The following is a 23,702-nucleotide window of genomic DNA, read 5'->3' on the forward strand; positions in this document are numbered from 1 at the left end:
CTATACAGGGGCCGCCGCCCCCTCTCCGCCCCCATGCTGCTGCTGCTGCTGCTGCTCCGGCTGCGGCGGCGGCAGCTGCCCCAGCTCTCTCAGCGCAGCAGCCAGCTCTGCCGCCTCAAGGCGCGCCGCCACCTCAGCTGGCTGCGGGGGAGCTGCAACAACCGCCGCGCCTGTGCTGGCCTCTGGCCAGTCCTCCTCCTCCATGGAATGCACCGGGCTGTTGAGGGTGTATCTGCGCCGGCTGGAGAGCTCACTGACAGCACCCCTCCAGCCGCGCAGCATGAGGAAGAAGCAAGCAAAGAGCACAGGCAGAATGGGTCCGGTAAGCGCGCCAGCGCTCATGAGCAGCAGGCCCTGCTGCAGGATGCTGCCACCAGACTTGCCAGTCTGGGAGGGCGTGGGGTGGGGTAGGGTGGGACAGGAGTGGTAGATCCTCGCAAATGAGGTGAAGCGCAAGCTGGGCTGTTTGACGGTGCAGCCGGCCCACTTGAGGTTCACGCAACATTGTGGCAAGCAGGGTCAGGAGCGCACCCACGAGGGCACCCCAGCCTTGGTCCCACCTGTGATCCCACCACGTCGATGGCTGCCTTGCCGCGCGTTCGCCCTGCCTCATCAAGCGTTATGTACACCTTCAATTGTGCATCGTTCAGTGGCGTGGAGTTCAGGGGGGTTGAAGCTGGCGGTCAGGGTGGGATTGAGTTGTTTTGAGGGGGGACAAGGCCCGGCCAGGTGGTGACAAAGATAGGGGTCGCTTGGGCAACACCCACCATCTCCTCGGCGGGCTTGAACAGGGAGAACTTGGACGCTTTGCTGAACACGTACAGCAGAGCGCCTCCCAGCACCAGCCCAGAGAGCAGCCATGCAGCTGGCGCGGCCACGCCAGCCGCTGCTGCTGCCGCGGCGGCGCTGCCAAACCAGTGCTGGTAGGCAATGGCTGCAGCAAAGAAAAGGGTGCCGCCAAACAGGAGGATCTGGGGAGTCGTGCTGGCGACGCCCCGCCAGCCAAGGCGCTCAAACAGGATGGGGCTGATGAGCATGGACGATGCCGTGACGACACCGGTCCACAGGGCAACATCACCCAGGAACGAGGTGAAGTCGGAGGGCGATGGGTACAGCAGGCGCATGTGGCTCTGAGGAGGAGGGGGGGGAAGGGAGGAGATAGGAGGCAGGAGGGAGGGCAAGTCTGCAGATCGTACCAGAGGGTCCAGCCCACAAGCACTTAAAAAATGCCGAAGAGGGTATGGCGTGTCACAGCTGACCGCAGGAAACAATACCCTCCGCCCACTGCGGCGCGGCTCGCACCGCCCCCTCCCTCTAGTGCTCCCTCCTGCACAACACACAGTAAGATGCGGGTTTAGGGTTTCAGTCAAGCGTGCCAACAGCGGCACCGGTGCCGATCCCTGCCCTGTTCTTGCACCCACCTTCCAAACAAACTCCATCAGCGAGGTGCAGAGCCCCTGCGCCAGGCTCATCACCGCGAGGCACCGGATCTCCAAGCTGCCAGCGAGGATGGAGAAGGACTCAGCCAGCGACACCTTCTTGCTGTCATCGCCAGCGCCGTCGCCACTGCCTTTACTCTTTGATTTCAACGCTGCTGTCCCCTCAGCACCTGTGCTTTGCAACGCCTGAGGCTGCGAGGCTTCCTGCTGCAGTTGCTGCGGCGCACGCTGCTCCTGAGAAGGGCTGTTCCTGCCTGAACTGCTGACGTTGCTCTGGCTGGCACTGCTGCTCTGACCGGTCCCACTGCCGACCACGTCGTCGCTACTGCTGAAGCTTCTGTCCCCCACAGCGCCATTGCCGCTGTGACCAGAGCCGCTGCGCATCCGCTCAGCCAGCAGCGCCTCAAGATCGCTCGCGCCCCCCTCCCCTAGATCCAGACTGAGAGCGCTGCCGTGGTCACACGCCGCGGCCGCAGCGGCTGCTGTTGCAGATGCCGCCACGGTTCGCGCACGCCTGCTGCCCGGCCGCGGCGGAAGTTCTGCCTGGCGTTCCGGCCGCGGCTGGCTGATCGTGATGCGGTGGTGCACCGCCAGCGCCAGCGCCGCCATGCCCAGCACCACCGCCATGGTGGCCTGCACCTCGCGGCAGAAGCCACTGACGCCGGGGCCGCCCGCGCGCGCGGCGGTGGTGGCCTTGAGGACCAGCCCTGCCGCGGCCTGCGCAACGTTGGCGCCCAGCCCGAATATGGGGTACATGAGGGGCGCGTCCTGCAGCGAAGTGGTATCGTTGGCGAGGCCCCAGAAGAGCAGGCCCATGCAGACGTCGCCCCACAGCTCCGCGGCGCAGAAGAAGAGGGTGTAGGTCCAGTTGCGCACCATGCCCACCGCACCGCCCAGGCCGGCGGGCAGGACCTGCGAGGCACAGGGGGTCGGTGAGCGTTGGGGCCCTTGTTGGGCTGGGGAGGGGGCATGCGGGCGACACAAAGCACACGGGTGCGCAACCAGCCCTTCTGCACCAGCACCCCAGCGGACGCGGCGCCGCGGCCGCCGACCTGCTGAAGGGAGTCCGCCAGGGCGTGCAGGTGCAGTGAGTCTGCGTTGGGCATCAGCAGCAGCGCAAAGAGCGCAAAGAAGGCGCTGAACGCTGCGACGATGGCGTTGAACAGCGCCGCCCGCGACATGCGCTGACTGGCCCAGGAGTAGGCGACCAGGAACAGCAGGGAGCTGGGCAGCACCGCATACACCGTCAGGAATGGCACCACCGCCGCGCCAGCACCGGGCGCGGTGATGACGAGGGTGTCCTTGAGTGAGTCCAGGATGGTGTTGGTGAATGACAGGCAGAAGAACAGGGACAGCATCGGCAGCAGCCGGTCCCACACGCCGGCCACACGTTGCCCATACACGGAAAGGGATACAAGTGCAGGGCCCAGCAGCGGCAGAGACGCGAGCGCGGAGGGCACGCTTTGCGGGCTATGAGGGGTGCCATTGGGAAATGGCGATGATGCTGCCGCCGCAGCAGCAGCGACGTGCAGGACCGCTCGCCGAGCTGTCCATGGGGACGCCACCTGTGCCAGGCATTGTTGCTGTCGCAAGGCCTGCGGCTTGTGTTGCTGGTGCTGTCGCTGCTGCGGCTGCTGCGGCTGCTGCTGCAGAGTTGGTTGCAGCTGGTGATGGCGCCGATGATGATTCCGTCCTGCTGCAGTGTTTGCAAGCACCAGCGGGGCCGGCATTGAAAAAAGTTCATACAGTGATGCGAATGCAGCCAGCACGCACTCTGGGGCAGCTCCCAGCCGGTCATGGCTGTGCACCCATCAAACTCACCCAGAGGTGCGAACTGCCTGGACGCGGCGCAGCATGATGAGCAACGGGTGTGGGTTGGGCGTGGAGAGGAGCGCCTGAGAGGGAGGCGCAACACGTTTGAACTTAGAGAGCGTGATTGCAGCCGCTCAAATCACGGTGTCGACAGCAACGCTGCATACTGTACCTGCTTGGGCCGAGAGTGGTGCCCGCTCTTTGCTGCAGCATGCTCGCAACTCGAGCAACCCGCCCTTTGGCTGGGTAGTGGCAGTCTCAAGGCAACTTTAAACTAGTTTGTGTCCACCAACAAGCTGTCGTATGCAGGGCTAGATCGCATTTTCCAGTTTGTATCAAACGGGGTTATTACTACGCTCTTTCGTGATTGGAGATGGAACGGTAATGGAGATCGCAATGCGATTTGTCACAACACAAACAGGCCAGTGTGCCATGCCTGTCACCTGTCAAGTGGCGGTGCAGTGACAGGGTGAGCACAGCAGTTTCCATGCACTGGTCTTCTGGGTATGCCGTTGTTGTGAGTGATGAGCTCGAGAGCCCAGGAATTGACTGGATCCTGGACTATCCTCGCTGACAACACATCAACATCATCACCCCTCCCAAAGCCATGCACTTCCTGGATAGGATACAAATTTACAGTGGATTGGTTCGCTTTTATCCAAAAACGTTTGGGCACAAGCTGAGAGCAGTGATGGGAGGACTGTCCCGCATCCTCATTGAACACGTTGCCATACAAATCTAGCCCACGAAACATGAGGTTGTGATTGGTGATGCAGGGAGGATGAAAAGGAAGGCTTCCAAAACATCCAGCAGCCAGGGCTTGTCGTTTGCCTCGAGACCCCACACAGGATGGCGCGAGGTTCGGCGCGGGTATGCCAGCAAATTATACACGTGTGCAGCTGGCAGCTCTCCAGGGCTACCCACGCCAAGCTGTGGGCTCGCTGGCTGTGTGATCAGATGACGTACTCTGGGTCCTCCCGCCGCGGCCACAGCACTGCGGCCGCCTCCTCGTCCATCGTCGCATCGACCTCGCCCTGACAGCAGCGGGGGCGGGGAGAGGGGGGTTGCAGGAGACGCACATGGCCAGGGTGGCACTCACAATCACCAGCGCACTGCGGAGTGGTGGTTGGGCATGTGCCTTCCATGCGCACAACATACAGATGATCCCATCGCGCTTTGAGTGGCCGACTCCGCGGCTTGACCCTTGCCTTGCGCGCTGCTAGCGCACCTCATAAACACCCCCTAGAGGAGCGGGCCGGTACCTAATCTCCTCCTGCAGCTCATGCCTGGGCTGCTGCTGCTGCTGCTGCTGCTGCTGCTGCCGCTGCTGCTGCCGCTGCTGCGAGGTTGAAGGGTCGGCCTGGCCCTCCTGCCCAATAAGGGTGTGGTGCCCCAGGCTGACATGTGCGCGCGCATGAGTGACGCCGTTGACTTTGCCGTTGCCGCTGTAGGCGCTGCCGTTAACAGGGGCGGCCACCCAGACTGTACCGTTTGCACCTACGCGGTTGCTTGCGCCGTTGCTGGCGGCCTTGGCCACGCCGTTGCTGCTGATCCCACCCCCAGAACTCAAGTGCGCAGCCCGGCCGTTGCTACTGAAACCCACAGCAGAAGCAGCCGCGCCATTGCTGGACGCACCGCTGGACGCCACTCCTTGTGCCTGTGGCTCACTGCTGCTGCTGGTGCCGCTGGTGCTGGAGGGGGCGTCGCTGCTGCTCTCGTCGCCGCTGCTGCCGGCCTCGCCCACTGAACTGTTTGAGAGCCCCCTGTCAGCGACTGGGTCATAATCACTGTTGAATTTGCGGCTCCATTGCTGCATGTCCAGTGCCGGGTTGCCTGGTGAAAAGTGAAGTTCGCGTGGTTGATTGGAGAGCATGTGAGAGGCTCTGTCCACGAAAGGTAGTGTTGCGACAGGGGCAAGCGCGTCAACAAGATGGGTGTCTTTGCACCACAACCACACCGCCTGCACCCACCAAAGAGTTTGCCAACAGGCTTGGCAGGTGAGCCCGCCACCATAGTGTGCGGTGGCACAGGCTTCAGCACCAATGAGCCGGCTGCTATCTGCGCAGGGAGAATGCAAGGAGGGTGTGGATAAGCACGTGGCCAGCCTGTTGTTACGCCGTTTTGAGGCACCTGACGGCCGCTGATGCGCCTCCCGCATGCACACCTGCCACCCCTAACCCCTCGTGCCTGTGCACCGCGGCCGACGAGGATGTTGCCCAGCACTGTGGCACTGGCACCAATGAGCACGTTGTCGCTGATCTTGGGGTGGCGGTCGCCCACTTCCTTGCCAGTGCCACCCAGCGTGACATTCTTGGGGAGGGGAAGGGGAGCAAAGAAAAGGTGCGATGCGGAGCGAGGGGAGCCTCAGAGCAACCAAACAGCAAGCCCGCGCGGCGCGCCTGGCTGCCACTGAACCGGAGTTCCCACACGCCTCATCGTCACGCGCCGCTGCCACCAGCCGCACACACTCTCACACATCCCTTCATGCGTACATACGCACTTGCAGCAGCGACACGTTGTTGCCGATGACGGCGGTTTCCCCAATGACCACGCCGGTGCCGTGGTCCAGCAGGATGCCGCGCCCCAGCCGCGCCGCTGGGTGGATGTCCACAGCCAGCACCTCGCTCACGCGGCTCTGCAGGGCCACCGCCATGACCCGCTGACCGCGATTCCAAAGGGCGTGCGCGATGCGGTGCGTCTGCAGGGCGTGGTAGCCCTTGTAATACAAGAGAGCCTGGCTGTAGCTGCGGCACGCCGGGTCCTGGTCGAGGAGGAGGGCATGAAACAAACACTCACACCCACATAATAATTTCATCCAGCACAGGCACCTGGTGGGCGCCGCTGCGAGCCCAAAACCAGCGGGTTCACGTGAGAGTGGAAAAAAAGCCGCGGCACCACCCGATGCCCCTGACATCAGCAACGCCACTCCTTCCAGACAAATATGCTGCCGAAAAGGAGACAGCTTGTCCCAAGCGGCAAAAGCCACTGTTGGCTACGCCACCCAAGCGCCCGCCCCGCCCGATGGCTCACCCTGTCCCGGCAGGCCTCCACGTCCGCAAGCGCGCCCTCCCGCACGTCCAAGTCGCTGGTGAGCACCTCATGGAATATCTCAAACAGCTGCGTCGGCAGCATCACCGCGCTCGCCAGGCGGTTGGACAGCACAAACGCGAGGGCGCGCTCGAACGAGTCGTGCGCCAGGATAGAAGCGTACAGGAAGCTGCTCAGCAACGGCTCCTCCGCTGCGTCCCGCTCTGCCTCAGTGCTGCATAAGACGTCGGGGCCAAGGGCGGCGGGCACAACGACGGTCGTTCAGGGTCAGCACTCAGCAGCATGGCACAGACCGAACGCTCGCGCAGCCGCCAGCCCGTGCAGCCGTTACGCTGCCCATCCAAACGGCGAATGCGTGGCACAGCAGGCCGCAATAACGTATGAGCCTACATGCTGTCAATTCGATAAGTGCTGCAATGCAGCGGCCCATCTGAGCAGCAACGGCAGATGGCACGCAGCAGCGCGCACCGAATGGCGCGCCAAACGCAAGGTGTCCGATCCTCTTGGAAGGCACCGCCTTGCGCCTTACGCAGTGAGTCCTCGAATTCCTTGCACACGTCCGGCTTATGATCAGAGCCGTTTTGCATATAAAACGGGAAAGCAAGCTGCGCCCACACCAGGTCCTCGTCCTTCTTGATGGGGTCTTGCTGGTCGCCTGCGCGAAAGCATACGAGATGTTGTGGTTCCTTGATGTTGCTACCATCCTATGAGCCTTATGGTCCCGCAAGCACCACGAAACCCACCCGCAGTGGCTTGGGGACGCACAGCCCGCCGCAGTTGGCCTCTCAGGCGCCCCAAGGAGAGGTCATGGGGATTATTTGAGGCGACAGATCGCTTGTGAGTTGCCAGAGACATGGTGGCCGGCAAGACGAGAACCGCGGCGTCCGGCAGAGAGAAGACTAGAATAGCATGAGGAAAAAATCAAAGTCAATCAATCAGAGTGATAAGAGGGCACGTAGAAGCTGTACCCTGTATTGATGGCCATGCGAAGGGTCGTCGCACTGTCATCAACAGCAACACAAGTGCGAGCCGCAGCGTCACGTCTGACGTGCCGGGTCCCCACCCCCGCAGAGTTTTGCAATGCAGAGCAGAAGTATGCAGTATCGTAAATTTAACACACGCAGTCGCCTCTGAGCATGCAAGCAGTGACGAGTTCGCGTCTGGACCACCACGGGGCCTCCATGGGGGCTGGCCGAATTAGAAGACGCCGCACACGGCCTTGTGGCGAGCAGATGAGCGTGATATATCACCAAAGTTGCATGCATGTAGTGAGGAGTACGCCGTTGCCCTGTGGTGCCTGAAGGAGCTCACTCCCGTAGCCTCACCGCAAACGTGGCATGCAGCAGTGTGGACAGAGCATGTGGGGTATCCCTGCCCCACAGAACTGAACAGATGACTATATTATTGGGATAAACAACCTGGACGTGAAGACGGACCCACTACAACTCGCGTGCCACGCATGTGGCGTTGGTTACTTACCGGCCGTTTCCCGTTGATGAAATAGTGCCCAATGCCCTGGCAGAGTTCGTCCCGCTGTCGCCCCCCCCCCTCCCCTTGGCTGTGTCGGCAGTGTGGTGGGGCCCATATGCGAAGCCAACTCCCCAGACACTTATGACAAGCCTGCCTTGCATATACCGTACACCTTCCGTTGAAAGCAGCACAAATTACTGATGCCTTCCGGTTCTTCTGGCCAGGGACCGCAGGTGTAAGATGCGGTATGCCACTACTGCACGTACTGACAGACTCCATTCCAACACCGCCAGTTGAGGCGTTCGCCTACCACCTATCGCTTTCGCCCTTCACAGATGCACAAGTGGGTTTGCGAGTGAAAGTGATTTAGGCTGAGTTCCTCTGCAGGCAACATTATAGCGTTGGCTTGCAAAGCATGCTGACCCATGCGCCGGGGGGTGCAGCAGCTCAACTCATTCACCAGGCAAGCTCACACACCCGATTTGGCTGAGGGGTGACAATGGGGCAGGACCTTGAGTTGTACTTTCGTTGCAGTGAGCAGTCTGAGCAACCCTAAATGAAATTGGGGTCACCCAGCCCGACCCTGTAGAGAGCTGCGCCTTGATGACTTTTTCTACTCACATCTGCGCGTGCCGCATGGCTTATGGTGTCACCTGTATGCGCTGGCATGCCGGTTGCGTGCGCCTTTTTGATTACACTGGGTGCTGCTGTCAACGAGAGCATGCATGATCGTACGCGGACAAGCGTGGCATCCGGTTGGCAGGCTCTGTCAAGAGCCCGACCAGAGCAGGGCGGAATGGCCCGCCCAAAACTAGCAGCCCCTGCACCAAAAACATCCTCCGGCTGCGGCCAACGGGAGCCCCTTCCCCGCTGCGGGCGCGCAGGTCACGGGACTCCCTGAAAAAACACTGAAAAGCTGCGCTGCCAGCATGAGCCTGATTGTCAGACGCGCCCCCTCTCACAGGCAGAGGATAGACACCGTCTGGACGACAAGCTTGCGGCGTGCACGGGCGTCTTCAGTCGGGCGGCACAAAGGGGAGTGCGGCCCTAAGCTGCTGCTGCTGCTGCTGTCAACCGCGCCAAGGGCTCGGCTGGTGGGGTGGTCCAACACTTAGAAGCTGTTACCGAACTTGGACAGGGAGCCGAGGGCACCCTCCTGCTGGACAGCAGCCTGCACGGCGAAACCTGCAGTGGTGTTCAACAGCGGCGAATGTAGAGTCAGGTCACTGCATGGTGCAATTCCCTGCACGTCCCTAGTGCGCAGCCCTGTGGACCCTGCAACAGCGGCCTGCCATGTCACATCACATCTGCTGCAACACCCACCCCCATGAACCCCTGAACCCATGTCCCTCTGAACCCCCACATGTCTCACCAAAGGCGGCAACCATTGCCAGGCGGCCGTGCTTGATCTCTGCGGTCTTCAGCTGGAACGCACGCTCGGGGTTGGCGGGGTCAGCGAAGTTGAGGGGGTCGAAGAAGCCGCCGGGGTACAGGCGCTTCTCGGTGTCAAGCTCGGTGTTGCGGAAGAACTCCACGCCGCCCATCAGCAGGCTGTTGAACACAGCGGCGGTGTTGATGCTCCAGGGCAGGTCCAGGCCAAAGTACTTGGGCTCGGACAGCTCGGCACCAATGGCGTCGTACCTAGGGCAGGTGTGAGATGGAAGCGGGTGAGGTGACGACACTAGTGAGGTGCGTGCGCCACATGGCTTGAAAGAGGCTGCGGCACTGCTACGGTGCATGCCAGCATTGAGCAAAATGCAGCTTGCACCCCGTTGCAAGCCCGCTGGGGACCACGTCGATATTCTTTGTGCAGCTGTCCAGCCACTGTGCTGACGCTCCTTCCAGATGCCTGAGATCTTGCCCTTCAGCAGCGACCCTACTCGTCCCATCGTCAACCTGCGAAAGCCCGCAGCTCACCACTTGATGCCGGTCGCGCCCTCAGCAATCAGGGCGCCCAGCACGCCGAGCATGGCCCACCGGCCGTGGATCAGCTCCGTCTCGCGGAAGCGCTGCAGGCCGAAGACCTCGCTGTATGGGGACAGGGAGGTCTCACTGACCAGGTCGGGAACGACCGCCGCCTTGCCCTCCACGTCGCCCTTGAAGTTCTTGGCAGCGTTGATGTCGTTCTCGTCAACGGCGATCTGCACATAGTCCGAGGGCTTGCTCAGACCCAGGGGGTCGAAGCCGCGATCGCCGGGCAGGGAACCATCCAGCCACGCGGGGCGGGTGGTGTTGGGCAGCCACAGGGCATCGCCATCGTACTTCCTGAAACAGGGGGGTGAAGGAGAGGGCGGACCGCGCGAGAAGATGATCCAGAGATCGCAAGACGCCCTTCCGGGCCACTCGTTGCTGCCCACAAGCACCCGCAGCGCGATAAAGGATACAACAAATGGATCCCTCGCGTACGGAATCGCTTGCATGCAATGGGCCCTGCTGCTGCTGCCAGGGGTCGGGACCCAGATGCTGCTCCACCACGACGCACAAACGCACCTGTAGCCCACGCCACCCTTGCGAGAGGTAGAGGTGCCCAGCTTCTTGGTGCTGGACGTGCCCTTGCCGCCAAACTTGGCCTGCACGTTGAGCTTGAGTGCCCTCATGGTGGTGAGCGTGCTGGTGGCAAGGAGAGGTCGTGGGCGAGTAAAGAGGATGACGTGACAGGCGGTTCGGGATCGGTGAAACACTTTCAGGGCGGGATGTGCACGGCCGGCCAGCCACCGAGGTTTAGGCTCTGCGGGCTTTGCGGGAAATCGCTACCATCCCTCTATAAAACCAAAGCTTGATCGCACCTGTTTATTTGACTCTTTGATACAGTATGTGCACGTGTGCACACATGGGCTGTTGCGGTCCGTGGGCGCAGCGTACAGCACCGCAGCAGGGCTTGCGGGGGCAGTGCCGTACGCCTGCAGGCGCTGCCTTCTATCAGAGTGCAGAAAGGCGCCGAGAACAGAGCGGTGCAGCGCTGTGATGCAGCGCCCGCGGTTGGCAGGGTGTCCAATCTATCCACGTTGACCTCAACAAGGACTCGACCTCCCGGGCAACACCGAGCGCTCAACACTGTACGCCGTCCGGATATTACAACATGGGGAAGTGTACAACAGCTGTGTTTAAGAACAAGCGTTTTTTGTGACAGCCGGTGCGTGCATGCTTCGCTGAGCTGCAAGCCAGGCCGTGCGATGAGGCCAAGCCGCACATGCCATGCGGCGATGGCGAGCTTGCGAGAGCAACAACAGCACACACTTTGTATGCTCGAACGAGCCCGCCACGGGCATTCAATACCAAAGGGATTTAATACAGTCAGCGGGGGGGCAGCAGTACAGGCTGCAGCCGCGCGGCGAGTTGCTCGACCGCCAGCAGTGCGTCGCCGACTGTCCCCACACCGCAGCCCCAGGGCCACTGGCTGCACAGTGGCGGCGCGTCCTGCATCGACCGGATGAACGCGCACACCTCCAGGTCGCGCTCGCGCGCCGCGGCCGCCGCCGTGCCAGCAATGGTGCCGCCGCGCGCGCCACCCAGGTTCGCTGCGTTCGACACACCACCCAGCGGGGCCGGCAAGTCGCAGTCCAGAGCGAACGGCAGGACATCGCTCTCGGACTCATCGGGGCCAGGGCCCAGCGTGTGGGCCAGGCCGTGCTGGTGCGCGTGGTGCTGGTGTCGGGACAGCTGCGAGTGCTGCGCCATGCTGTGCGCGGCCGCTGCGGACGCCGCCGCAGCGGCGGCGGCGTCATGCTGCTGCCCGCCCATGCTGCTGACACTGCTGTGGCGCGGCCGCCCGCCGTCCCCGCCACCGCCCGCGTCGCTGTCGCGCCTCTCGCCGCTGGTCTCCAGGCCCAGGCCGCCGCCCAGCAGGTCGTCCTCACCACCTAGCAGGGGCGACACGCTCAAACCCATGCCCGCACCCCCGCCACTGCTGCCACCGCCGCCACCCCCGCCACCACCGCACTTGGGCGACGACGCCGACGCCGCAACGCCGCCCGCTGCGCCTGCCACGGACGCAGCCGCACCCGCTGAGAGTATGATGCTGCGGCCACTCCACGACGGCCGCCGGATGGTGGCGAGCGCAGTGATGTCGCGGCCGGAGACAGGCGGAGATGGCGATGCCGTCGGCGACGGCAGCTGCAGATGCAGAGCGCCCGAATGCGGCGCCCCACTGCTGCTGCCTCCGTGCGGATGCCCATGCGCCGTCCCAGGCAAAGGCGCGTGTTGGCTCCCGCCGGCGCCGTGGTGCGCTGCAGCGGCCGCCGCTGCTGCTGTTGCTGCCGCGGCCGCTGCGGCGGCTGCTGCCGCTGCTGCTGCGGCGCCGCCCCACCTGTGGCCCTCCACCAGAGACTTGACCGAGGCCCCCGAGGGCGTGAACGCAAAGGGCAGCTGGGGGCTGCTGGACAGGGGGCCGCCCCCGAGGTAGTAACCAGGGGCGTGGGCCAGGGGGCTGCTGCTGGAGGGGCTGCCACCTGGGTCGGCCCCAAGCCCACCGCCGCCGCTGCTGCCCAGCGGGCGTGGGTGGTAGCGCTGCTGCGCCGGCGACCAGCTCCCTGCGTGCTGCCGCTGGTGTGGCGCCTGGTGGTGCGGGTTGTGCTGGGTGCGGTCATGGGGGCGCACAATAATGGCACCGGCACCGCCGCCCAAGCCTTCAGCGCCAACAGGCAGGCTGCCGTCTCCAGTGCCGCCGCCTGGCTGCCTTCCCACCACCACGGCAGCCGAACCAACCGCTTCCTCCGCGCTGCCACGCTCCTCAAGACCGTGACGTTGGGTGGCCACCGCTCGCTCTGGCCCTGCGGTTTGGTGGGCGGCCGCGGTTGCGGCCGACACTGCTGCTGCAGGGGTGGCTGATGCGGAGGCGTCGTCCTCCTCAGCAAGCAGCCCGAAGCGACCCCGGGGGCGCAGCGGCTCGTGGCCTCCCATCACAGGGCTGCATGCGCCCCCGGCCGGCGCGAGAAGCTGCCCCAGCATGCCCCGCGGTGCCGCCGGGGCAGACGACGGCGCTATTGCCACCTGAGCCGCACTGACAACCCCGCGCAGGAGCCGCGCGCGCGCGTCAGCCCCTGCCGGCGGCGACAGCGCGGTGCTGCGCGCAGCGTCACCAACACCGTCGCCGTCGCCTGCTTGCGAGGAACCGGCGCCGGCTGCCACCCGGGCCATGGCGCGGCTGAGGCCGCCCTCGCCAGCGGCCGACGCGCCCGCCATGCGCAGGGTCGGCAGGTCTGTGACGGAGCGCGCGCGCCCGCGGGCGCCACGGCCAGGGATGGCAACCGGCGCGCTGCCGGCCGTGGCGCTCGCGCAAACCTGCTGTGCCGCGCCCGCGCCCGCGCTGGTAGTGGTGGTGGTGGTGCTGCTGCTGCTCCCAATGCTGCTCAGGCATCCCTCCGCAGCAGAGGTCGCGTCAACCGCAGCCTCCGCGCATGAGCCCTCCACACCTTGGGGCTCAGGTGCCGATGCGGTGTCCGTGGTCGGCGTGGAAGCCTGGGGCGCCGGCTGAGAGCGCTCCACGCCTGCGGCAGCGGCTGCAACCTTGGAAGACTCCTCCGCGCCCTGCGCGCCGTCACGGTGCGGCGCAGGCGTGGTGGTTTCAGCCGAGCCGGCAGCCTGCTGCGGGGCCTCAAAGCCCTGCAGGATAGCGGCGGGTGCTGACGGGCGAAGGGGTGGGCGGGCCTGAGCCTGCAGCCCGCGCTGTGCTTGCACCTCTCGCGCCAGGTGCGCTTGCAGGTGTGCTGCGGCAGAGTGGGTTTGCTGCTGCTGCTGCTGTTGCTGATGCTGCGCCTGCTGCTGCTGCTGCTGCTGCTGCTGCTGCTGCTGCTGTTGCTGCTGTGCCTGCGCCTGCGCCTGCTGCTGCTGCTGCTGTGCCTGCACCTGCTGCTGCTGCTGCTGCTGCTGCGCCTGCTGCTGCTGCGCCTGCTGCTGCTGGAGTGGGTGAGCGCCGGGAGGGTGTGCGTGTCGAGAGCGCCCCAGCTGCTGTCGTGGTGACTGGTTGGGGGACTGCCCCGGCAGAGGCCGGTGCCCGGATGGGGGCAGTCCCGCACTGCCGGCTGCGTGTGCAGGCGCGCTGCTACCAAACGGTGCCATGCCCGCACGCGCCGCCACGAGCGCGAGCGGCGTCGGCGGCGATGCGGAGAAAAACGCCGCACCCCCACCGCCGGCACCGCTCGACGACCGCTGCAGCGGCGACGGCCGCGGCAGCGACAGCGGCGTTGTGGGGCTGCTCGGGGGGTGGCCCGGTGCCGTGATGGGTGACGACTGCGGCAGCGGGAGGGGCGGGCGCCCCGCCAGGTGCTGACTAGTGCTGGGCGACGTCCCCAGAGCGGACGCACCACCACCGCCGCCGGGCGGCCAGTGGGTGGCGCCGCCGGCCGCGGAGCCGGACGACGACGAGCGGCGGTGTGCGTGGTGGCCCGACGCGCCGGCGCCGCCGGCCGCCGCGCTGCCTCCCGGCGCATTGAAGCCGCGGTACACAACGTGCGCCTGCACCTCGCGGCTGCCCCAGCTCTGGCGCACGACCGCAGGCGAACGTAGGCTGGCCGAGCGCAGCAGCTGCAGCGGGGAGCCCGCGGGCCCGGCAGGCGTGCCGTGGGCGCCCTCGCCCGCCGAGAGCTGTGACGCAGACGCCGCAGCAGTGCTCGGAACAGCGGGTGAGCGGTGCGGGCCGCCGCTTGGACCGCCAACGCCCGCGGGGGGGCCGGTCAGCAGCGCCACGCCCCCGCCGCCTGGCGCAGATCGCGCATAGGCCGCACCCCCTTGCCTGCCGCCGCCCGCCAGCAGCCCGCTGCCGCTCACGCCGCCGTCCGCGGGGCCACCCCCAGCGGCCGCGCCGCCGCTGCCACCCCCCACGTAGTCGGGTATGATGCGCGGGGCAGAGGTCTGCGGCGGCGCGGCTGCGTGCTCCAGGATGTGCACCGTGCTGGCCGGTGCAAACTCCACCGCCACCTGCAGCGCGCCGCCACCGGCCGTCTCCACAGGGGAGAACGTGAACGAGGAGCGCAGCGGCCGGCTGGGGCCCGCAGCGGCCGGGGCGCCCCCCGCGCCGCCATGGGCACCCTGCGGGCCCTCTCCCAGGGCGGCGCGGGCGGCCCCGTCAGCGCCCAGCACCAGCAGCCGGTAGCGCAGCTCCAGGGGCGGCTGGCCGGGGTGGCGCTGTGTGTGATGGCGGGTGAGACGGCGTTGCGCAGCGGGTGGGTGCCTGTGGCGGCTCTGGAGGCGCAGCCGGTGCAGGCCCTCTCGCAGACCACAGCGCCTTGTCCCCGAGCGGACGCATGTGCTTGCGTGCTCTTGCATGCACGCAGGCACGCACGCACATTTACCCCCCCCCCCCACACACACACACACGCACAAATGCGCACGCGTACGCGCACACGCAATGCACGCACACACACGCACACACACACACACACATGCACACCTTGCATGCCCTGAACATGCGGTAAGCTGGTAGCACCCGCACATAGCTGTGGAGGGACCGCACCAGCAAGATCTGGCGGGAGGTTGGGGGTGAAGGGCGCAGAGGAGCGGGAGGCGAGGCCGTTACCGGGAGAATGCGCGCCAACACAGCCCACAGGTGAACCCACCCTGAGCTGCTTGAGCCTGTGTGTCCATTGCTGCCCACTTGGCTGCCCGCGATGATTAGGCTGCTTCACATTGAGGCCTGATGACAGAGCTGCTGCCATGGACCCGCCCTCGACACCCAAACACACCATGCGTTTGTAAACCGCAGCATCGTCGCTGCCGCCTGCGCGTGCGCCAGCCCCCTGGCCCGGCTGGGTCCCCGGCGTGAGGGCGCCGTATCGCAGTGTCCAGCGCTCCAGCAGCTTCTCACCACCTGGCACAATGATGTGGCAGACGTCACGCCGTGTGTGGGGGGGTGGACAGTCGCCAGAAACCATACAGCAAAACTACCTGGTTAGAAAGCGCATCAAAGGCAGATCGCGCCGCAAGGCTCCCGAGAAGCACGCATACGGTACTCAACAAACGCGCATCACGCGTCGATGCCACCTCACCCTGCTGGGAGGGCTGCTGCTGAGCAGGTGCGCCCGGCAGTGCGTAGCCCCAGTTCTGGGCAAACACCTGGATACAGGGCGCGGGGGACGCACACAGCGAGCAGCTTACGAACAGCAAAGAGGTGAGTGACTGTGTGCACAGCGCCCTGCGCTGCCGCTGATGGGTGTGCAGTGCCCACTGCTGGGCGCCGGCATCCCCCTCGTCCCAATTGTCATCACCTCGTTGCGATCACCAGCGAGGCCCAGGCACCACTCTCCGTGCAGGCGACCCATGAGACTGGAACGCTGCACCAACATCCAGCGCCGGCACCAAGGCCATTTGTGCGGCCCGCACCCTGCAGCCCCGACCCTACAGCCCTGTGAGCACGAGGAAGGTTTGAGTGCCGCTCACCTCGATTGCCAGGGGCTGGTAGATGTCGCGCCGCCACGCCTCCAGCTGCTTGGCCAGCCCGGCCACCTCCTCCACCTCCAGCAGAAACTGGGGTGGGGCCGACACCCCGCAGCGTCAAGGCGCGAGAGGGACGAAGCAATGCCGGGGCTCTCTGGGCGGGGCAGCTGCTGCGCAGCGCGGGCTGGAGCGCGCGCTGATGCACGCGGTGACATATCGCTGCCAGCCGGGGTCCTACCGCACCGTCACAGTATCAGGCGGTGCCGTGGCTAACAGCATAAAGATGAAAATGCGTGTGCGATTTGCTCACCCATCTGCCAGAACGCTTCTCAGCGGACGGTGCTGGGGCATCCTTGCACAAGATGCGCGCCGCTAGCACAACCTGCGCGCACTTCGATATGCACTCCCCCGCGTAATGCTCGATCGTCAAACGCTCAGCCATATTGAAACACCAATTAATGAGCACCGCCCCAGGTAGCAGGGAGTCCCTGCCTGCGAGGGGTCGAGGGGGCGAGAAACACCAAGGGCGGGACAAGGGCGCCAGCGCACGTCGGCGCAACGGGCGCTGCTTGGGCAAGGGCAGACTCATGCATAGAGTGTCAATTAAGCGGTCAGCAACGGACGCCTGCTCAGCGTTCGGCGCCTCACCCCACGTTCAATTTCCAAATCGCCAGGGGTGTTGTGGCCGCTCCGCGCTGGCCCCTCCGCTACTGGCGACAATGTTCTATTATGAATGACGCTCGCGAGACTCCTGCAACGCCACAAAAGCGCCCAATCTACGATCATCGACGATGCACATGGCTGTCCCTGGCCAATACCGTATGAAATGATGACGTCCAGCTTTTTTGGATAACATGCAAGTTCGTGCTAAGATACAGTGCTGTGTGCAGGGTTGTGCACAAGGCGTGAGGACGCGCCGCTGCGTGGACACCCACGATACAGTTGTCGCGCTAGACGAACTCACACGCACGCACGCACGCACACGCGGTAATCGCACTGCGACGGTCCTTGTTACGTGGCCGGCAGCAGTCACGGCTGCTTTGAGTGTGAGAAACTGTTTGAAGTGTACTGGTGTTTCAGGCCTGAAACGAAAAGGCGTGGGTTGAGCCCGCTTTCGGCTTCGCCACGCACGCATGCGTGCGCACGCACAAGCACGCGGATGCGCGAACCTTGCAACCGTCCTTGTCACGCGGCTGCGGGCGGTGGAGGTGAAAAGCGCCTTTGGTTGTGTGTTGTGGCCCTTGAAACCTGGTTCCTGCAGGTGAATTCAGCAAACTGGTGCCGGTTGCGGCATTGTGCGCTGACACAACCTGAATATTTTGCTCAAGTAGACTGGTTTTCATGGAGCCATCACCCAGCACGCTGTATGCATCCCATAAAGCAGCTGACTAGCTGTGAGCTTGCAGCAGCTGTGGCGACATTGTCGTCCGCAACGCTTGTGTTGTCGGCAGCACCGCTTGCAGCTGCCAATGACAGCCTGTTATGGCTGTGCACACCATCACGGCTGATCACATGTCGCGACAAGCAGTTCTGCAGGAGGCAAACCCTGGCAGCTGCACTGCCACAGCCGCATTGATGTGAACAGAGCTCGCGGCCGCGGCTCGCCAAGCAGCTGGGTGGATTTACCGCAGCGCGGGCTTCGAGCCGCCAACAACGATGCATGTGCATGCCCTCACCCCGTCACTGGTTGCACCCAGCCCCAACCCTTGGGCGGTTGCTGATGAGATGCTGGTTTTCCTGTGCAGCCTGGAAGATCTCATTGGCACTGTAAGTCTGCGAGTCACGGGCCAAACACCTGGCCACTGCCTTCGCAGCCGACACCCCAGCGGCAGGAGCGGCAGCTGAGCAGGAAGGCTGCGGCTTGCAGATATTGTGCCTGCGCAGCCTATATACAAGGGCAGCACGCTGTCATTGCCGACAGGCTTCAGTCGTGATGCGCCTGCGGGCCCGCCTGTGTGGCACAGCAGCTCTGTACACTTTGATGCAGCTGCGAACTGCCTGCGCACCGGCCCTACCCTGCTCCACATAAAATCCTGCAAGCAACGGCAATGCGACGTGGTCGACCGTGGTGGTTGATCCACGGAAGGGCTTTGATGGCCACGGTCTGCACATAAAAACCATTCGTATTCCACAACAACCTCCAGCTTCTTTGCGCTTCAGATGCTCCAAGAAGCCACTTGGGTGGAAACAGTGCTGGCTGATGGGCGCAGAAAATGAGTAAACCCCCGTTGCACACAAGCACTCCACTGGCAGGCTGGCAGGCGTGCAGGCTCTTGTCGGCACACAGACCTTTTCCCGCTGATACAACCTAGTCAAGACTACGGTTCTCAATCCTGTCTCAACCGCGCGACATCCAGCGCCATCCACATCCCTCGGATCAAACCTGCAGGACACTATTTGCACGATACCGGCTCCCGTTTCTAAGTAATGGAGCGCGAAAACCTTAAGGGCAATGCCGGAGAGCGCCAGGAGCCCAAGGCGCGATTGATTGTCCTCGCGACGTGCGATAATCGCCGACATCTGCACGGAACTGCCAGCTGAAGGCAGAAATGACTGTGAACCAAGCTTGTTGTCGTGCGAATGCGTTAGCGCTGGCACCTGACTGCGCCCGCTCAGCGCGGCTCGCCGCTGACATCAGCCCTTCGTCACATTGCAATCCGCAGGCGCCTGCACACCACTTGGCTGCCCCTGAGGTGAGCCATTTGAGTCAAGAGGGCCCTTGGGTTGAGTGGCAAGCGTGCCGTGGGTGGGTGCACGGTGGATGTAGCACGATCCCCTCCAACATTCTGCACTAGCCATTGATGGAGGATGCCCTCCTCCCATTGCTCACACCCACCACACGTCAAAAATTTGGCTCAGCTCTTGCTTTCCGTCGTGGCATGCACTCGCACTGCCCACAGGTGGAGGAGCGCTCTCCCCACGCGTACGAGGGCGAGGGCTTGGGGCGGCGTGAGAGCCTGCGCGGGGAAGAGCTTCCCCCCGCGCACCACGAGAGCGAGCACGCTAAGCCCCAGCACACATAGCTGTACGCGCCGGCTGCCAACGGCCAGTTATGGATAGTGTTGCGGCAACTCAAAGTTTTCGGGGTGTCTGCGGCATCCTCAGGGATCTTGACATGTAAGTGAACGAGAAAGCAACTGTCAGACGCCAAGGTTACAAGTAAACTACATTTTTAGCACAGCGTCAACGGGCGTGTAGGGCTAAGAGCGGGGAAATGAATCAAAGACAGTGTGTGTAAGCAGAGCATTGGGTAATGCACAGCACCCAAGGGCAAGCAAGCGGGCCAGGACACAGGACAGCCACGATGGTATTGCCGGGTAGACGGCTGGTGCACGGAGAACTTCGACAACGCATGATACGCTCCTGGTGGATGCCACTCGTGCAAATGCTTGAATCAAAAAAGAGCAGTCAGCAAGTGCATGAAGGGTACAACTGGCAGGAACCTGCAGTCCCCTCGTGAAAGCTGCAAGAATAGCACATAGAAGGAATAGGGGTCCTCAACGCCAGCGTGTGGCGCCTCAGCCCATCCAGACCTGCGCATGCAAGGTGGCATTGGCGTTACATAGGGGAGGTAGTCAGGCTGGGGTGAGACCTACCCCGATGGTGGTGGCAATAGGGCGGTGCATGGCACCAGCCGTCAGGCTAGTGGTGCAAAGCAACACACATAGGTTTGTTGCAGCAATCAGGGGTTGTCAAAAGCAAACGCGGTCTCACCTGCCCAATCAAGTCGCAAGCCTCCAGAGTGGCATCGGGGGAAAGCTGTATGAGACGAAGGCGGGGAAAGGGAAAATTAAGCGTGCCTGTCAAAGCCAAAGTTGCAAGGTGAAGAGTGCTCACGGACGAAAAAGAACGCTGGGGAGTTCCGTGACGCGCCAACGCGCCTGAGTTTCACTGACGGTAGTGCAGCCCCACCCCGGGCTGTAAGGGCCCTGCAGCAAGCGCAATACAATGCCTGCATCGTGTTGCTCACCCTCAGCATGTCAATCTGCAGGGTTTAGGGTTTGGAAGAACGGGAGGGTGTACTTGTGAGAAGGCTGCACACATGTTGAATAAAACACGCTGAACACTGCACCACCTTCACCACTATCGATTACCACAGGCAAGTGTCAACGGCCCCGCTCTTGCTGACCACGCATTGGCACGAGAGGTGGTTGGTGCCCAACCCCCCTCCCAGCCCCCGGCGCACCATGCAGTTGCGATCCAGCTCGTAGCACGACTTGATCTGCGGCGTGAGGTAGCAGATCGCCCAAGTGCACGAGTGTTGCGCGGCCATTCAAGACTCCCCCTGATACGCACCGGCATCGCCAAGGGCCATACCCTTTGCAGCCCCCCTCATACCGACCAACCACCCATCGCTCTCGTGTGCTTTTGTACTGTGTGGCCTCTCACCTTGACGGTCTGTCGCTTGCCTGCCTGCTTGCGGCTCCTGACCAGAAAGTCCTCCTCAGACACTTTGTTGATCAGCAACTAGGGGAAGATGAAAGGGCGCAGCGGAGCAGTGACGCCGGGCGCGGAGAGCAACGCCATGCAGCCAAGCAGTGATCAAGGCTGAGTCATGGCAAGTGTGCCTGCCATGCAGACACAACCTTTCCCAGCGCCAGGCGTGCCCTGGGCCTGCTGGCCTCACCGGGGACGCGTTGGGTGGGTTGTAGACCTGCAGGAACTGCTCCACGCTCCAGTTGAACCAGCGCATCATGAAGACTCGCAGGGTCAGGCCGTGGGACACCAGCATGATGGTCGCGTTGGCGCCAAACTCGCCCTGGGGTTTGGTTGACGGAGAGAAGAGGTTGGGAGGGGGAGGGACAGGAGGAGATCGGGCAGCGAGAGCACGCATGAAACGGAAGCTGGCAGGCACGAACCATGCAGGTCGCGCAGGGGCGAGGGGGGGGGGGCGGCACGCGCGTGCCTCACGGCTCTTTCCCAGACAATCACAGCATCCTTGCACCCTACACAAAGAGCGGCCACTCATGGCGACTCCCTTGGCTAACAAAAACAACCCACGCACACGCACGCGCGCGCTCACGCGCAGACGCGCATGCAAACGCACACGCGCACACGCACGCACAAACGAACAAGCACACACATACGCGCACACACTCAAACACATGTGTCACGCAAGCCCCTCACTGCGCGTATGTCTCTGAGCAGGTTGTCCTCAAATATGGCCACGCGGTTGTACACGTCAGCAGTAGACTCCCCCTCTGGGAACCGGTAATAGAACCTTGGGGGTGGGATCAACCAAGGGGGTGCCAATGTCTCCACGCTGCCATTTTCGGGCCCATGCCTGCCGCCTCGCGCCCACCAAGGTCGAGTGGCGCAACCCCAATCAACAATGATACCGTGCGCCCTGATTTGCAATCGACCACCGTTCACCAGCCACTGGCGATACCTCTCCTCCAGCTTTCCAAAACTCAGACCGCCCCTCACCGCCCCAGTTTTCATACTCCCAACCACCCAGCGACCCTGCAGCCCCAGCGGCCCCACCTGCCGAATCTGTTGCGCTCCTTGATGTCCTCCGCAATGCGGTGCGGCACCTGAAAGTTGCCAAAGTCCTGCTCCCGCAGCTGCACCGCCTCGTTCACGCCCCCGATGTGGGCCTCCTGGAATGCCTGCCGCAGCCCCACGTACGTCTGGCGGCTGCGCGTGTAGGGGCTCGTCACAAAGTGCAGCTTGTAGGGCGTCCCCGGGCCGTACGCCTCCTCCAGCAGCCGACGCACCTGGCGTCACCCCAGACAAGGGCGGCGCGTGGGAGGTGTGGGCGAAAGGGTCTGGACGGCGTGGCAGCCTGGGGTGCGGGCTTGACTCAACAACGACGACGTGATTGAATGCGAGATGGATTCAGCCATGTGGAGCGCATGCGCGACGTCTTGTGAGGTGAGACCGCGCCGCACCTGGTTGCCACACGCCTGCGCCTGGTGGTGGCCGTGGGCTGAGAGGGGAATCTCATAGTCGGGCGTCTCGGAGTAGCGCGTCGCGTCCAGGTTGCCCGCGCTCTCAGCGTGGCGCACCAGGACCAGGCGATCCGGCAAGCGCTGCGGCAAAGACGCAGGCGCCGTTGAGTCGCAGGAAGGGTCAGGTCCGCTGAGCAGGGCCGCAGCATGCATTGTGCTCTACAGGGGCGCATCTCACGGCAGGTCACGGCGATCAGCACGCCCGCCCCCGCTCTGTCCCCCATGAGGTGCCAGGAACGCCCGTCATGCCCGAAATTCTCCAGCCCGAACACCCAGGCTGCCGGCCATTGCCTGCCCAAGCTGCAAATCCTCCTGCTTTTGTATCCCAGGGCTCACCCTGAAGTCCTCCAGGGTGAACTGGGGGTAGTTGCTCATGCAGCCGTCCTTGCCATTACCCTCGGGGTCGAGGGTGCAACCCAAAGACTCCTGCCGTGTCGATGACCCCTGCTGCTGCTGCTGCTGCTGCTGCTGCTGCTGCTGCTGCTGCTGCTGCTGCTGCTGCTGCTGCTGCTGCTGCTGCCGCTTAAGTGCTGTGACCTCAGCCTGTACATGGTGGCGCAGAGCGGTGAGGTTTTACTCAGATGCAGTGTCGCCCGCCCATCATGGTTGCGCCGGCTCCAAAGTTCACAGCTTTGAGTTTAATACCCCTCCGGCTGCCAAATCAGACTCACCTGCAGCGCCGCAATAACTGCCGCCTGGTCTTGCACTAGCCCCTGTAGCGCAGACAGCTGCCGCTCCACCGTCAGTCCGCGCGCGGTGTCGGGCCGCCCGCTGGTGGACGGAGCGTCCGGGGCACCGGCTGCTGACACACGTGTTTCTTGCCGCCGGCGCCGTCCCCATGGCCTTGCAGACGCAATGAGAGTGGCAGACTTTTAGTGACAGCAGCCGCGTTATGAGGCCGCGTTCGGGAAAGCGGTGGCGCAACGAACGCACTGGCATGATTGCACAACGCACAACTGCGCACGACCGCATCCAATGCACAATGCCATGCACCATGCGCCACTCCATAATCACCTATCTCCAGCAGAGTGTAGCACACTGGCCGGGCGAGGCTCGCCGCGGCCAAGTTGGGCTCTCCGCTCCGCGAGCATGGCGTTCAAAGGTGATCACCACTGCTCCAGATGTATACTTGACTGATAATCAACACTTCCAAACAAGTGTTGGCCGCTACCGGCGCAGTGACTCGAAACAAACCCCAAAAAATGGTGGCCACCGAAGCACCGATGGCACAGAGGATCTAACGCTGACAACGCTCTTGTAAAATGAGGACGTAGCTGAGGACTTAGTTTATGAGGAAATGCGCCGGTTCCGTGTTGTGGCGTCGCAGGGAAACCCCCACACCGCCTCCCACCAACAGAGTGTTGGTGGGAGATGAGCCCGCAGTCGTTCCCAAAGGGAAGCTGCCGTTTGATGCATGAACCGACAATGAGCTTCATAACCTTCTGAGGCATGGAATGCATCAACTATTTTTGTTGGCTGATGAGCAGAGCCTTTGCCATGCTGTAGTTTGACCGACCTTCAAACCTCCTCAAAATGTGAAAACGGCTCACGTTGATCGTTGAAAGTCCGAGCACACAGGCTTCCACATTAACGTATGTGAAATAAATATGGC

The 23,702-nt window shown here is 63.4% G+C and overlaps 5 protein-coding genes across 5 annotated transcripts; all 5 read right to left on the minus strand.

Moving 5' to 3' along the window:
• On the minus strand, positions 1-3,295 carry MNEG_3030 (ADP,ATP carrier protein 1; the record flags this gene model as incomplete). Its single annotated transcript, XM_014048491.1, has 6 exons — positions 1-387; positions 561-629; positions 768-1,130; positions 1,422-2,351; positions 2,492-2,909; positions 3,261-3,295. 6 exons carry the CDS (start codon positions 3,293-3,295, stop codon positions 1-3), a joined length of 2,202 nt encoding a protein of 733 aa, XP_013903945.1.
• Positions 3,296-4,204: 909 nt separating this feature from the next.
• Positions 4,205-6,886, minus strand: MNEG_3031 (serine O-acetyltransferase; the record flags this gene model as incomplete). The annotated part of the gene is made up of 6 exons (XM_014048492.1): positions 4,205-4,285; positions 4,480-5,084; positions 5,447-5,561; positions 5,752-6,012; positions 6,282-6,513; positions 6,768-6,886. 6 exons carry the CDS (start codon positions 6,884-6,886, stop codon positions 4,205-4,207), a joined length of 1,413 nt encoding a protein of 470 aa, XP_013903946.1.
• Positions 6,887-8,880: 1,994 nt separating this feature from the next.
• Positions 8,881-10,366, minus strand: MNEG_3032 (Chlorophyll a-b binding protein CP29; the record flags this gene model as incomplete). The annotated part of the gene is made up of 4 exons (XM_014048493.1): positions 8,881-8,954; positions 9,142-9,410; positions 9,687-10,034; positions 10,260-10,366. The coding sequence occupies 4 exons, from the start codon at positions 10,364-10,366 to the stop codon at positions 8,881-8,883; spliced, it is 798 nt and encodes a 265-aa protein (XP_013903947.1).
• A 697-nt stretch (positions 10,367-11,063) lies between these two features.
• MNEG_3033 (hypothetical protein) lies at positions 11,064-16,418 on the minus strand (the record flags this gene model as incomplete). Its single annotated transcript, XM_014048494.1, has 7 exons — positions 11,064-11,882; positions 12,774-14,891; positions 15,157-15,228; positions 15,449-15,573; positions 15,752-15,818; positions 16,143-16,229; positions 16,383-16,418. The coding sequence occupies 7 exons, from the start codon at positions 16,416-16,418 to the stop codon at positions 11,064-11,066; spliced, it is 3,324 nt and encodes a 1,107-aa protein (XP_013903948.1).
• Positions 16,419-19,657: 3,239 nt separating this feature from the next.
• MNEG_3034 (hypothetical protein) lies at positions 19,658-23,029 on the minus strand (the record flags this gene model as incomplete). Its single annotated transcript, XM_014048495.1, has 10 exons — positions 19,658-19,672; positions 20,110-20,124; positions 20,326-20,361; positions 20,529-20,606; positions 20,767-20,898; positions 21,267-21,360; positions 21,624-21,856; positions 22,031-22,171; positions 22,427-22,633; positions 23,024-23,029. The coding sequence occupies 10 exons, from the start codon at positions 23,027-23,029 to the stop codon at positions 19,658-19,660; spliced, it is 957 nt and encodes a 318-aa protein (XP_013903949.1).
• Between the last annotated feature and the right edge of the window lie 673 nt (positions 23,030-23,702).

The sequence above is a fragment of the Monoraphidium neglectum genome (assembly GCF_000611645.1).
Source record: "Monoraphidium neglectum strain SAG 48.87 unplaced genomic scaffold scaffold00366, whole genome shotgun sequence".
Taxonomy (NCBI): Eukaryota; Viridiplantae; Chlorophyta; class Chlorophyceae; order Sphaeropleales; family Selenastraceae; genus Monoraphidium; species Monoraphidium neglectum.